This window comes from Hyperoodon ampullatus, assembly GCF_949752795.1.
Source record: "Hyperoodon ampullatus genome assembly, chromosome: 11".
Classification (NCBI taxonomy): domain Eukaryota; kingdom Metazoa; phylum Chordata; class Mammalia; order Artiodactyla; family Ziphiidae; genus Hyperoodon; species Hyperoodon ampullatus.
Genome location: NC_136924.1, coordinates 95,960,818 through 95,975,615, shown reverse-complemented (window position 1 = coordinate 95,975,615; position 14,798 = coordinate 95,960,818). Strand labels below are relative to the sequence as shown.

At 41.9% G+C, this 14,798-nt stretch overlaps 1 protein-coding gene across 1 annotated transcript in view; it reads right to left on the bottom strand.

The window, feature by feature from the left end:
• CD163 (CD163 molecule) overlaps window positions 1-14,798 on the bottom strand; it is a gene marked incomplete at both ends in the record, with an annotated part of 40,349 nt that overhangs the window by 10,237 nt on the left and 15,314 nt on the right. Inside the window, 5 exon segments of the mRNA XM_079716043.1 lie at window positions 1,216-1,536; window positions 2,654-2,968; window positions 3,047-3,139; window positions 3,553-3,867; window positions 3,964-4,278. Of these exon segments, the coding sequence (XP_079572169.1) occupies window positions 1,216-1,536; window positions 2,654-2,968; window positions 3,047-3,139; window positions 3,553-3,867; window positions 3,964-4,278 (1,359 nt within the window).

Genomic DNA, 14,798 nt, shown 5'->3' with positions numbered 1-14,798 from the left:
CTAACACACCACTGTAAAGCAATTATAATCCAATAAAGATGTTTAAAAATAAAAGGATTATGATATTAAAAAATCTGTTTTAAAATTTTGCTTATTTAATGTGTATTTTATTTTATTTTGTTTTATTTTTGCGGTACGTGGGCCTCTCACTGTTGTGGCCTCTCCTGTTGCAGAGCACAGGCTCCAGACGCGCAGGCCCAGCGGCCATGGCTCACGGGCCCAGCCGCTCCGCGGCATGTGGGATCCTCCCAGACTGGGGCACGAACCCGTGTCCCTTGCATCGGCAGGCGGACTCTCAACCACTGCGCCACGAGGGAAGCCCTAAAACAGTTTTTTTGTTTTTTGTTTTTGTTTTGTTTGTTTGTTTGTTTGGGTTTTTTGCGGTACGCAGGCCTCTCACTGTTGCGGCCTCTCCCATTGCAGAGCGCAGGCTCCGGACGCGCAGGCTCAGCGGCCATGGCTCACAGGCCCAGCCGCTCCGCGGCATGTGGGATCTTCCCGGACCGGGGCACGAACCCATGTCCCCTGCATCGGCAGGCGGACTCTCAACCACTGCGCCACCAGGGAAGCCCTAAATTTTACATTTTTACAAAATTCATCTTTTATGAAAGCATATGTCCCTCCAGCAAACTGTGTGTATTTCATCCTGGACATAAGAATATTAGTGTGACATGTGAAACTAACACAAAATTGTAAATCAACTATACTCCAATAAAATTTTTAAAAAAAGAATGTTAGTGTGACTTAGGAAATGTCAAATAGATAAAGTTAACATTGTAAATATATAATGTTAAATTCTCTCAAACTGCCAGGTAGATAGAAATCTTCTTCCAGTTTAAAAAGGTGTAGAATGGGAAAATAATTCAGGATTGATCTTTCTGACTGTTTCTCTCTTTATATTAAGTGTAACGAGATACTATTTGAAAGAAAAATGGGGAGATTCAATAGTCAAATGCTGAATTACATATTCTCTTCTCCTCATTTGTTCACAGAGATAGCAACTGAATAAAACTTTGAGGAGACCGTCAGAGTATGATAGTTTTTGGGGAAATGATCACTGACCCTGAGTACCTACAGGCCAAATTAAATACAACCCATTACATTATCCAGGTAGAATAAAGATTAACCAAAGTTTACTCATTCTTGCTTAGTTAGATCAGGAGATGCTAGTGGAGCTACAGAATGGAAGTTTCATATAGTCCGACGGATACTCACTGGCACACGTGATCCAGGTCTCCTCCGAAGGGCTGGCCAGTCTCTTCTTCCATGGAGATGACGGGCACTGCCATAAGGTGTCAGGCCCTTTAGGACACTGAACATTGTCCACCCACATGTGTCTGGACATCGTGTTGTCTGAAGATGCAGGGATGATGCTCCCTTTGTCCGCACAGCCCAGCTGCCTGCATACCACTCCCACCGTGGCTGCAGACATGTTACTCTTGCCAACGCTGCCCCAAGCTCCATTGTAAAAAACTTCCAGGTGTCCTGCACAGGTCTCTCTGCTGGTTTCACTGATGAGTCTCAGAGACATGAACTCTGGGGTGAAATAGAGAGTTAACAGTTTTAAATCTTTTCTGAGGATTCAGAGGACTCTCTCCCTTTACTCTGATGTGAGAATAGATTTAAAAATAGTCACGATACACTAGTAATTTCATTACTAGTAATTCTTCAGAGACTTCTGGATATTTGGTAGATTTTGTTAAAATATAGTATTTGTTCTATAAATATTTCTGGTTTTCTAGTCTTGGATTTTGTAATTAGAGACCTCTTTAAAATGCCAACAGTGATTCTAAGTTGACTTCTAAATCTTAATCAAAGGCTCAGATCCTTTTATGAATTACGTAGTTTGGAATTTTTTCTCCCTAAATTACTGTAATTTTAGCTTTCTAACCCTATTCTGTTCATGTTTTGGCAGTTGTCCTTGATAGTTAAAATTTATTGAGATACTCAGCCACTAAAACCAATGTTTTATATACATTTCCTTAAAATGAAATATTTCCCTTTCTGACACTTCACAGTTTTGTTGTGTATGTCCTCTACCAGATTTACGTCACTGAATGTGAGTGGTAGCAAAATCTCTTCTGGCATACAGAATTTTTCACTTCCCTAAGTCATAGCACTCTTTTTCCCCATACATTACAACTGAGTACATTTCTGTACTTCACAATGCTTTCTAAAATCTTACCATGTATACAAAACAAGAGCAGTGTCCTGTTATGGTAATTTATCTGTCATTAAAAATTACTTGGGCATGGTGATTATCTTTTTCTCTGTAGAATGTAGCACCAAATGTATTTCTGCTGTCCTTTTTAATCTACTTTATTAATACAGCTATCATCAAGTGGTGCACTAAATCCTTATCCAATATCCAGCTCCACATATGTTTATAAAAGAACTTATGATTAGTTTTGCTGTCATTTTCATGATATGCAAACTCACTTCTGAATTTTTCTCTTTCTGATATTATACTACCTTGCACATGAGGTAGTACTAATTCATCAAATCCACACTTCTGGCAGCCTGAATCTCACAAGTGTTCCCTCTGAACCTGTATTTTAGGGAATTTGCTCAGATTAATATCCTTCACTACCCTTTACCCCACCTCAGTCCTTTCTTATAAAATTATAATCAATTGTAATTATGCAGAACTTACCTGAGCAGATAACTCCTGCGTCCTCCTTATGTCTGCAATTGTGCCGCCCCCAGCCATGGGAATGACATTGCCAAATACGAGATTCTTTTCCATTACAGTTCACCTCATCCAGCCAGATGGGCCCTGTTCCTTCCCCAAAATGAGCAGAACCAACGGCATTAATGGCCCCTCCACAGCCCAGCTGTTTGCACACCACGTGGGCATCATTCAGGTCCCAGCTGTCATCACAGATGGTGCCCCAGGAGCCCTCATGATAGATCTCTATTCTCCCAGCACAACGCCCACCTCCATTTACCAGGCGAAGTTGACCACTCCCTGCAAAGAGAAAATAAAATATAAATGCATTTCTAAGGATTTTGAGATCATTTTCATAGACTGGTCACTGATTCTTACCTATGCAGGGAACACCACTTTCTTCTGAAAAAATAGAGCTTGTTGGGTCCGAGGATGATGCATTGCACGGGGGTAGCGTCTGACTCTGGTTTCCTGCAAACACCAAACGTCATCAGTCACAAGAGATACAAAAAGTTGGAGTGAAGAAAGGAGGTCAGCTGGAGTGTTAAATAGGTGAGCTAGGACAAACATAGCTTTAGAGAAAGGTGGATGGGTCAACCAGGCTGGGAATGAATCAGGTACTCTGAGAATATATATATATATATATATATATATATAGTATATATATATATATTTATGGTAAGCATTAAATAATTATGAGGTCCATGCAAATTAAGTTTACTTTCCCTCTAAAAAGATAAATGAAGTTAATATTCTGGCACACTTCTCATGATCCCTCAAAATGGATCATTCCCTTTTGCTTCTGTTCTTCACTATAGTTACACCCTCTCTTAAGGCACACCACCATGGGAGAGATTCATCGTTGGCTGCCCTTTTTCTCTTACCTGAGCAGATTACAGAGGCCACTTGCCCCAAAGAACATAGCGATGCACCCAGAGCAGTCATGGGACAATCTCCCATGTGCCGCTCAGTCCCAGTGCAGTGAAACATGTGCCTCCAGACCTGCCCACTTCCTTTCCCAAAAGGTGCTCCTCTTGGGGTAGAAAGGGCTATTCCACATTTAAGCTGCTGGCAGAAAACATGAGCATCTTCCATGTCCCAGTGAGAGTTGCAGAGAGATCCCCAGGCCCCAAGAATCTTGAGCTCCACTCTTCCTTCACATGGGGACTTGCCATTAACCAAGCGAACTTCTGTATATCCTGAAAGGAGACAGGGCTTTAAAAAGATGTCTGTGACTACCTAACCCTACCCTCTTCACAGTATGGGAACAATTGAACATGTGCTCTGGGTCTCACTTGAGCAGACTACTCCAACATCCCTGCTGTGTCTACAAGTCCCATCTGGGCGGGGTGCTACTGGGCAGAGTGAAAGATGGGACTCGTGCCCCTCACACTGGAATTCTTCAGCCCAGATCTGTCCGTTTCCTTCTCCAAAGTGAGCTCCCCCCAGGATAGAGACGACTGTGCCGCATTGTAATTCCCTGCATAGCACACTGGCTGCTTCCAGAGAGAAGTCAGAATCACAGACGGTGCCCCAGGTGTCGCCATGTCTCACTTCAACACGACCAGAGCAGGGAATGTCCCCTCCGACTAGTCTGGGTTCCCTGTGGGCTGAAAAATAATATTTCAGTGAGAGAGAACATGATTCCAAGATTTTCCTTCATGATGAGAGTGAGGCAGGGAGTGAAAAGTGAGAAAGGGAAGCTATTCTTCCCTCTTGGCTTTTCTGCCTGGAGTCCAGACCTCCCCATCCTTCATTGGACCACTTCATCGGAGACAATTCTGGAACTTTGCCTCCTGGAACCTGTAATTCCTGGAGCATGATTACTCTTTCCTTTCAGTATTTTGCCTATATTGTGCATCACATTGGAGACCACAGATAATGGGTGTCCATTCTCTCTACTTTTTAGCCCTATATGCAGTCCTTCACCCAAGCGGTCTGCCCCAACCATTTCAAATGGTTCTAGGTAAGGATTTTTAATATATCAATACTTTCTGTTTCCAAAATGAACAGCAGACCTCTTCTCCCCTATCACACTTGACAGGAGACGCTCCTTTTCTCCTGTTCTCTCCTCCTTTATCAGAACCTTTCATGTGTTCCCCAATCAAAGTTCTATCCTCCTTTCTCATCTTCTCAATGGACAGCTTCTCTTAACTGCCAATAAATATGTTTTCATCTATACATTTCTCTTTAAATTTATATTTATAAACAGATCTACTTGGACATCTGGAACTTAAGGTGTTCAAAATTTAATGAATTATGTACTGACAAGCCCATGGTATTCCTTACTCAATTAATGGTATCCAGGACCAAATTAGAATCACCTGAAATTGAACCCCCTTTTTATCTCCCCATAAATAATGGTAATAATGATAGTAGTGAATATTAAAGTGATCACTTATTTTGTATATATATATATATATATATATATATATATATATATATGGCATTTTAGTATTTAACAAACGTTATTTCATCCTTATAATTGCCTTAGGATATAACTATTAATAACATTCCAGTTTTACAGACAAGGAAACTAAAACAGAGAGAACTGTAGTAATTTGCTAAGGTCGCACAGCAAATTAGTGAAGGGCCAGGATTTGAAGCCAGGCAGTATACTAGAGAGCCTAGAATCTTGGTCCCCTACAATACACTGCACATGTAGAAGCCACCAGTATGTGTCAGTCCTCCAGCATATTTTTCCTCCATATTTATAGTTACTTTGATGTTTGATGTAATTTGTCATCATATGTCATGTAGACTTTTAATTTATTTATTTAATTTATTTATTTTTGGCTGTGTTGGGTCTTCGTTGCTGCACGTGGGCTTTTTTCTAGTTGCGGTGAGTGGGGGCTACTCTTCGTTGTGGTGCATGGGCTTCTCACTGCAGTGGCTTCTCTTGCTGTGGAGCACAGGCTCTAGGTACGCGGTATTCAGTAGTTGTGGCTCATGGGCTCTAGAGCGCAGGCTCAGTAGTTGTGGTGCACGGGCATAGCTGCCCCGCGGCATGTGGGATCTTAGTTCCCTGACCAGGGATCGAACCCGTGTCCCCTGCATTGGCAGGCGGATTCTTAACCACTGTGCCACCAGGGAAGCCCTGTCATGTAGACTTCTGCAATAGCTTCCTAAGTGGTCTCCTAGCTTCTAAATCCTCTTTCCAATAAATCTACACCATGACCATGAGTGTATTATTAAAGTTCAAGTATTTTCACATAATTTCTTTGTCTTCAAGGTAAGTCAGTGCTTCTTTACTACTTATATAATAATTTATTTTTTTAACAAATATTATTAAGAACCTACAATATTTTAGGCATTTGGATGGGCACAGAGTTCAGTCTATCAGTGAGGATAGATAATTCTAATACTACTAATAATAATCATAACCACAGTAGCTAACATGTATTGATCACTTGCTGTGTAATTCCCATGAGGGAGTAGATATTATTATTATCACCATTTTTTTCTTTTGAGCAAATTGCAGCACAGAGAGCTTTGGCAGCTTCCCCAATATCACCCATCTATTCAAATTAAGGGGGGATAATAAGCACTGTTTTCTTAGCATACTTGAAAATACTCTATGATGTCACCTGAAAAGCCTTAACATCTATTACTCTACCAATCATACCTGATACCTCAGCCTAAATATGCTTTCTCAAGCTTCTGTACCTCTGCAGACACTTTTCTCTCTACTTATTATGTATTTCCCAACCTTATGTACCTGGGAAAAAATTACTTCTTTTCAAGGCTGCTCAGTTTCTCATTAATTGCTCTCTCCTTCAAGAACACATAATTTAGTAGAAGATACACATGTTCAAATAATAATTTGAGTCCAAAACTAGATACATATTTTAAATACAAAACTAACAAATGAAGGAGTCATCAGCTCTATTAAATCTGAACTGAGTCTGATAAAAAGATGAGGAGTTTGCCAAGTAAATAATGTGTGATATGGCATTTAAAGAATACAGTCATGAAATAGCATGATGTAATTGAGAAATTATGGATAATTTACCATGGTTGGAATTTAAAACGTAAAGAAAAGACACACTAGAAATAAAGCTGAAGAAACGGGGCTCAGGTTTTAAGGACATTCTTTACCAGGTTGAGAGCACACTCATCAAGATAAGTGTGAGTTTCTTCTAACATACTCAGCGGTAATTCAAGTTACGTGCGAGATACAAACTATTTCTTTAATTCATCTTAAAAGAGAGGGAAGAAAGGAAATGCATATGAAATTGGACTTTCTAAAAGGCATAAGTTTTTTAGAGATGCCTGCTGTTAAATATCACTAATTTTTACGATCCCTCAACATTACTATCAGCATGACACAGATATACTATCAGCCTTCGCCAATTTCCTAAAGTGTTCTAGACCTGACTATATTCTCTATTATAGAAGCATAGAATAACTCAGCATGCAAAAATTTCACCACTTATCCATTAAATACGTACAAAGCAAGTTCCATCCAAATTTGAGTTGAAGAACACGTTGCTTTCTAAACACAGCTAAGACTTTAAAGCAAATAATGCCTCTACAACACAAACAATGAAAGATTCTTGAGTCAAGTCCTTGATTTAATCTTGTTGAATCATTATTTGAGCATGAAATTCCTCCACGATCTCATTAGCTAATATTCATATAATCCTATTCCACTTTTGGACAGACCTAAACCTTTGAATAAAAACAGTTTCTTAGATTCAGCCAAATTCAGCTTTCTTTTAACCTCTTGCTCTCTCATCTAGATCAATCTCAAACAAAATAAAATGCAACAGGTGAAAAAACAACCTCCCCCCAACCAAAAAAAAGCAAAAACAAATAACTTTCTCTTTAATGGTGAAAACTTGTGAAGCACTTGAAAACAAGTCCCTTCTGTAAGTATCCTCTTATTTCCTTTGTCATAAAATATTTGAGTCCAGGGCAAAAGAGAAATTCTTCCACCCAGAAATGCCTTGGAGACTGTATCCTCAGCCTTTATTCCATGAATCTGCTTGTAACACATTAATCTGTACCACAGATTGGCTTCCTTATACCATTTACTCTGTGCACATGGTTAGAATATTGGTAATTTACCCCTTTAAGAGATTTTTTTTTCCTGTTAAACCTATGAGTGCATTTTAACATAAAAGCCATTAATTGAATTTTTGTGCCTGGATTTAGCTCCTTTAATCAATAAGTTAAACTTTCCCTGACATCAATAACTAAATCTGTATTCATTTCTTTCTGTAGAACTGAATAAATGAAGAAATGGAGAAATGAAGAACAAATATAAGAAATAATTAATTAGAGTTTCTTCCTTTTGTTTAGTCATAGATAAAATATACAATATGCTTTAAAGAAGCATTGATACATTTTCATCATTTATTCCTTTCCAGACTCTGAAGAAGTATAAATCATTCTAGTCTCAAAATTATTTTTTAGACTTTAGTAAAATAAAACACAACTCAAATGAACCATTTCTTAGGTTCAGATGTCCTCTACAGCAAATATACAGTCATCACAAACAAAATGTCTGGGATTCAAAGCAATTTTGTGGCCAAAATTCTTAGACTTCTTTGTAGCTGGCTTATCTAAACTACGTGTCAGGGATAAATTGTTACTTTGTCTTTCTAGTCTTCCAGCTTTACTGAGTTCTGGCCCCTATCAGCCATAAAGCCTTGTGCTTTATAAAAGTCTAAGAATTTGAACAGATTATGGAATTCGTAATTTGAACTTGACAGGCACAGAGACAGTATTTCTGTAATTTTTTTCCTGGAAATCTTCTGAAAGTATCAAGTAAATCAAAAAATAAAATTACAAACTCTATTTCTAGAAAAACAAGGAGAGAGCTAAAATCTAGGCCCCCAAATAAGTATCAATAGAAGAGCTTCCAAAAAGCTACAGAAATATAGTAAGAGAGTTTACAAAAGGAAGCAAAGTGCACATACGGCAGATAACAAACAAAATATAATTTTGTAAAGAGAGGGGCCCACCTTAAGTTGCAGATTTATGCTATTTGCGATTTCTATTATAGGCAGCTTAATAGAATCCTAAATAATTCAGAATGTGTTATCATAAGTGAGGTACTCTAGTAATAAAACCTAAATTTTGGATGTGGTTGAATGGAATTCATGGGCAGAATATACTAATGACTCAGATATTGTAGGCTGGAAAGCTAATAAGTCATGTTATCCATGGTAAGATATTTGGACAAATGTCACCTTGAAAAGAAAACCATGTGCTTACTAAAGCTGGAAAATTTGAGAACGTATTGGGAAAAGTGTAAAAAAAGAAAAGTATACTTTTATCAAGGTATAAAAAAAGAAAAATATCAGAATGTTGACATGGCATGAATCCTCCTTGCCACTTTTAACACTTAAGAGAGAGATAAGCTCAGACTAGAAGAAGCTAGACTGCAAGAAGAAATGGAAGGATAAATACTAATTTCGTGAGGGATACATCTTCTGCCTGCAGCTACTATAGGTAGTTAATTGAGAGTCCTATAATTTGGAACTTAACAGGATTGAAGAAGAAAAGCCCCTACGTATGCTGTCCCCTAAATTAAGGTGGTGATAAAACTGCGGATTTAGCAGAAAATAAAATTGATGCTCTGCATACAAAGACAATGAGCTTACCAGCAGAGACAGGATTTACGTCTTGCCTTTCAAAACACAGGGTTTCAAGTGACCTTAGGGCAGTGGCCAATAAATTAAGAGGAAGGGCCTGGTCACAGGATAGATCAAAGTACGTAATTTATTCTTTTTTGTTACTTTCACATGGCATTGGATTAAAGCAAACAGACTACTAAGTGTCCATCATCGGATGAATGGATAAAGAAGATGTGGCACATATATACAATGGAATATTACTCAGCCATAAAAAGAAACGAAATTGAGCTATTTGTGATGAGGTGGATAGACCTGGAGTCTGTCATACAGAGTGAAGTAAGTCAGAAAGAGAAAGACAAATACCGTATGCTAACACATATATATGGAATTTAAGAAAGGAAAAAAACTCATGAAGAACCTAGGGGTAAAACAGGAATAAAGACACAGACCTACTTGAGAATGGACTTGAGGATATGGGGAGGGGGAAGGGTAAGCTGTGGCAAAGCAAGAGAGAGGGATGGACATATATACACTACCAAACGTAAGGTAGATAGCTAGTGGGAAGCAGCCGCATAGCACAGGGAGATCAGCTCCGTGCTTTGTGACTGCCTGGAGGGGTGGGATAGGGAGGGTGAGAGGGAGGGAGACGCAAGAGGGAAGGGATATGGGAACAGATGTATATGTATAACTGATTCACTTTGTTATAAAGCAGAAACTAACACACCATTGTAAAGCAATTATACTCCAATAAAGTTGTAAAAAAAAAAAAAAGCAAACAGACTAGAAACCTACTAAGTTTGGAGAGAATGTTTTGCTGACTTTGAGGACAGCCGACATCAGCTAATGATTACTCAACCCTAAAAGCAATCCAAGGATCCCTAAGTCAGTATCAGCAGAAAGTGCGTTGTGAAAGCTGTGCAGCCCCCAGACAGGTATACTCTCCAAACTGAACTTAGAATTGACTATGAGAAAAACACACTAGGAAGTACTGCCCTGAGAAGAGTACCTGGACTCATGAAGGACAGTGCGCAGACAGCAGCTTCTCAGAGGGCAGAACCTGGTCTATCAAACTGGCTCACCAACACATTTCGTCACTTGCAGGGCAACTCATTATCCTTGTCCAGTAGGATTTGATAATTACTGCAGAAGAACAACTCGAGGTGTTTCTTGGTGACCACAGCACCACCCAAACAGCCTTAAACTTCTTACCTATTTAACTTATTTTAAATGAGGAAAAAAAATTTTTTTTTCTTTAGCCACTCAGGTGGTTTTTCTTGTAGTTGCAGCTGAACTTCAAACTAATTAAATAAAATAAATTAATAGGAAAATAGACAACCCTTTCTAAATTTAGAAGGAAATTATCAGACATACAAATATGCTTACACAGTCCCAAACACATGCAAAGGCCCCATAAAGGTCATAGAGTGAAATATGTTTTCAGTTGTAGCATATTACACGACAATAAATATTATGTATATATAATATGACAACATAATAATGCATAATATGACTAAGTTAAGGTCAAATACATCTCCCATTTCAAAAAAGTAACTCTATCAGAGTCCTTTTCAACATAAATCCCAATTCTATTATGAGTACAAGTGATGCACCTGGAACAAAATTATTTGTAAAGATTGAAAGTAAGAGAATAGAAAATAAAGCAACAGGTGAGATATTAATATCAGACAAATTTGATTCAGAACAAAAATTTTTGGGGAACTTCCTGGCGGTCCAGTGGTTAGGACTCCTCGCTTTCATTGCCAAGGGCGCAGGTTCAATCCCTGGTTGGAGAACTAAGATCCCACAAGCTGTGTGGCATAGCCAGAAAAAAAAAAATTGTTCAACCATAAAAGATGGAAACCTTATAATACTAAAAAGAGCAATTCACAGTGACCCCATAACAGTCATAGGAAGTTCTGTGTCCCAGATTCACAGAGCATCAATTCATCAATTATACGATACAGCTACTGGTACACTCAGTGGAAAACCTATAACCTCAAATGGTTATATTAATAAACAGGAAAGAATCAAAATTAATTAAGCATCCAACTTGAGAAGTTAAGTCTCATATCGGGCTCCCCAGCCCAGGGATCCTGCACCAGGAAGACAAGCGCAGGGGTCCTGCACCCCCAGAACTTTTGGTTTTGAAGGCCAGCAGGGCTTACTTTTGGGAGAGCTGAGGGTTGTGGGAAATAGAGACTCCACTCATAAAGGACACACAAAATCTCACCCTCTCCGGGACCCAGGGCAGAAGCAGTAATTTGAAAGGAGCCTGGGTCAGATGCACCTGCTGATCTTGGAGAGCCCCCCGAAGAGGCAGGAGGTGACTGCAGTTCACCCTGAGAACACAGACACTGGCAGCAGTCATTTTGGGGAGCTCATTCTACCACAAGGATACTGGTGTTAGAAAAAGTCATTTTTGGAATCCTCTTTTTAGCTTATTAGCACCAGGACCCAGACCCACTCACCAGCCTGTCAGCACCAGTACTGAGACACCTGAGACCAACCAATTTATCAGGCAGTGACACCCCTCACCCACTACTGACCCTACCAGCAGGCAGGCTTCCTTGAGACATCCTGAGCCCACAGCTACCCTGGAACATGGCCCTGCCCACCAGAGGGCCCAGGACCCAGCCCCACACAACAGTGGGCAGGCACCATCCCCAGGAATCCCTGGGCTCCAGCCCTGCCCATCAGAGGGCTGACATACCAACCCTGGGATCCCCAGGGCCCTGCAGCCAGAGCCCCTGGGACCCAGCTCCACCCAGCAGTGAGCTGACACTAGCCTGGGGACACCCTGGGCCTTGGCCCTGCCTACCAGCAGGCCAACATCAGCTCCTGGACCCCTGGGCCCTGCAGCCAGAGACCCTGGGACCCAGCCCCACCCACCAGAGGGCTGGTGCTAGCCCTGGGACAAGCCTTATCCCCCAGTGGACAGACCCCAGCCCTAGGACCACCGTAGCCCCACAACCTGCCTTGTCAGGACACAGCCCACCCACCAGGAGGCCAGTACCAGCACCTCTGGGACCCTGGCCCTGTCCATCAGCAGGCCAACACCAGCTCTGGGATTCCTGGGCCCTATAGCTGGGACCCCAGGACCTGTCTGCCTTCCAGTGGCTGGCATTAGCCCCAGGACATGGCTTCATTCACCAGTAGGTGGGCACCAGCTCCAGGATCCCTTGGACATTGGTCCCACTGATAAGCGGGTGGACACCAACCCTGAGACATATTGGACGCCTCAGCCATCTGCCCCAGTAACCAGCTCCACTCACCAGCAGGCCAACACTAGCTTTGGGACATCCCGGAACCCACAGCCAGCTATGTCAGGAAAAAGCTCCACCCACCAGCAGTATGACACTCGATCTGAGAACCCTGGCTCTGCAATCACCCATTGTAGAACCTGGCTCAACCCACAGTGAAACAGCACTAGTCCTGGGACACCCCTGGTCTCTGCAGCCAGCTACCCCATGCCAAACACATCAGAAGGACTTGTGCAGTCAACATGGGGGGCACCCCTAGAGCATATAGCTCTGGTGACCAGAGGGGAGTGTGCTGCTGAAAGCATAGGACATTTCCCACAAAAGCCCATTTCTCTAAGTTTGGGAAATGTAACCAATCTACCAGATATGTAGAACTGAAAACAGCAAGTTAGGCAAAATGAGGCAACAGAGGAACATGTTGCAAACAAAGGAACAAGATAAAACCCCAGAATAAGAACTAAGTGAAGTGTAGATAGGCAATCTACCTGATATCAAACACAATGGTGAAAAGCTGAAAGCATTTCCTCTAGGATCAGGAACAAAGGCAAGGATGCTCACTCTTGCCATTTTTATTCAACATAGTATCTAAAGTTCTAGGAACAGCAATCAGACAAGAGAAAGAAATAGAAGGAATCTAAACTGGAAAGGAAGAAGTAATACTGTCACTGTTTGCAGATGACATGATACTGTATATAGAAAGTCCTAAAGACGCCACCAAAAAACTACTAGAACTCATCAACGAATTCGGTAAAGTTACAGAATACAAAATTAATATACAGAAATCTGTTGCATTTCTATGCACTAACAATGAACTATCAGAAAGAGAAATTAAGAAAACAATCCCGGGGGCCGGAGGAAGATGGCGGAAGAGTAAGACGCGGAGATCACCTTCCTCCCCACAGATACATCAGAAATTCATCTACACGTGGAACAACTCCAACAGAACACCTACTGAACGCTGACAGAAGACCTCAGACCCCCCAAAAGGCAAGAAACTCCCCACATACCTGGGTAGGTCAAAAGAAAAAAAGAATAAACAGAGACAATAGGATATGGACGGGACCTGCACCAGTGGGAGGGAGCCGTGAAGGAGGGAAGGTTTCTACACACTACAAGCCCCTTCGCGGGCGGAGACTGCAGGTGGCGGAGGGGGAAAGCTTCGGAGTAGCGGAGGAGAGCACAGCAACAGGGGTGCGGAGGGCAAAGCAGAGAGATTTTGGCACAGAGGATCGGTGCCCTCAGGCACACACCAGCCCGAGAGACTTGTCTGCTCGGCCGCCAGGGCGGGCGGGGCTGGGAGCTGAGGCTCGGGTATCGGCTTTCAGTCGGAGCGCAGGGAGAGGACTGGGGCTGGCGGCAGGAAGAGACCCTGAAGGGGTTAGTGCTAGCCCGGAGGGAGTCCGGGGAAAGGGTCTGGAGCTACCGGAGAGGCAAGAGACTTTTTTCCCTTTTGTTGCCTGGTGCGCGAGGAGAGGGCATTCCCCTCCCTCCCCTCTGCCTGAGTGAGCCAGAGCCCCCGAATCAGCGGCTCCTTTAAACCCGTCCTGTCTGAGCGAAGAACGGACGCCCTCCGGCGACCTACGCGCAGAGGCGGGGCCAGGTCCAAGGCTGAGACCCGGGAGCTGTGAGAGCAGAGACAGGGAAATCTCTCTGTGCAGCCTCGGAGGCAGCGGATTAAAGCTCCACGGTCCATTTGATGTGCCCTGCGTCTGTGGAGTGCATGAATGGACAGCGAATCATCCCAAATTGAGGAAGTGGACCTTGAGGACAAGATTTAAGACTTTCCCCCCCTTTTTTTTCCCTCTTTTTACAACGAATTATCTCAAATTAAGGAGGTGGACTTAGCAAGATTTCAGACTTTTCGCCCTTTTCCTCTTTTTACAACGAATTATCCCAAATCGAGGAGGTGGACTTGGAGAGAAAGATTTTTGATTTTTCCCCCTGCTCTCTTTTTGTGAATGTGTATGTGTAATCTTCTGTGTAAGATTCTCTCTGTATAGCTTTGCTTCCACCATATGTCCCAGGGTTCTATCGGTCCGTGTTTTTTTTCAATAATTACTTTTTAATTTTAATAACGCTACTATATTTCATACTTTATTCTATTTTACTTTATCTGCTCTTTCTTTTTTTCCTCCCTTCCCTTCCTCCCTCCCTCCCTCCGCTCCTCCTTTCCTTCTTTCTTTTTCTTTCCTCCATCCCTCCCTCCCTCCCACCCTTCTTCTTTCCACTTTCTTTTTCTTTCCTTCCTCCCTCCCTCCCTCCTGTCTTTCTTTCTTTCTTTCCTTC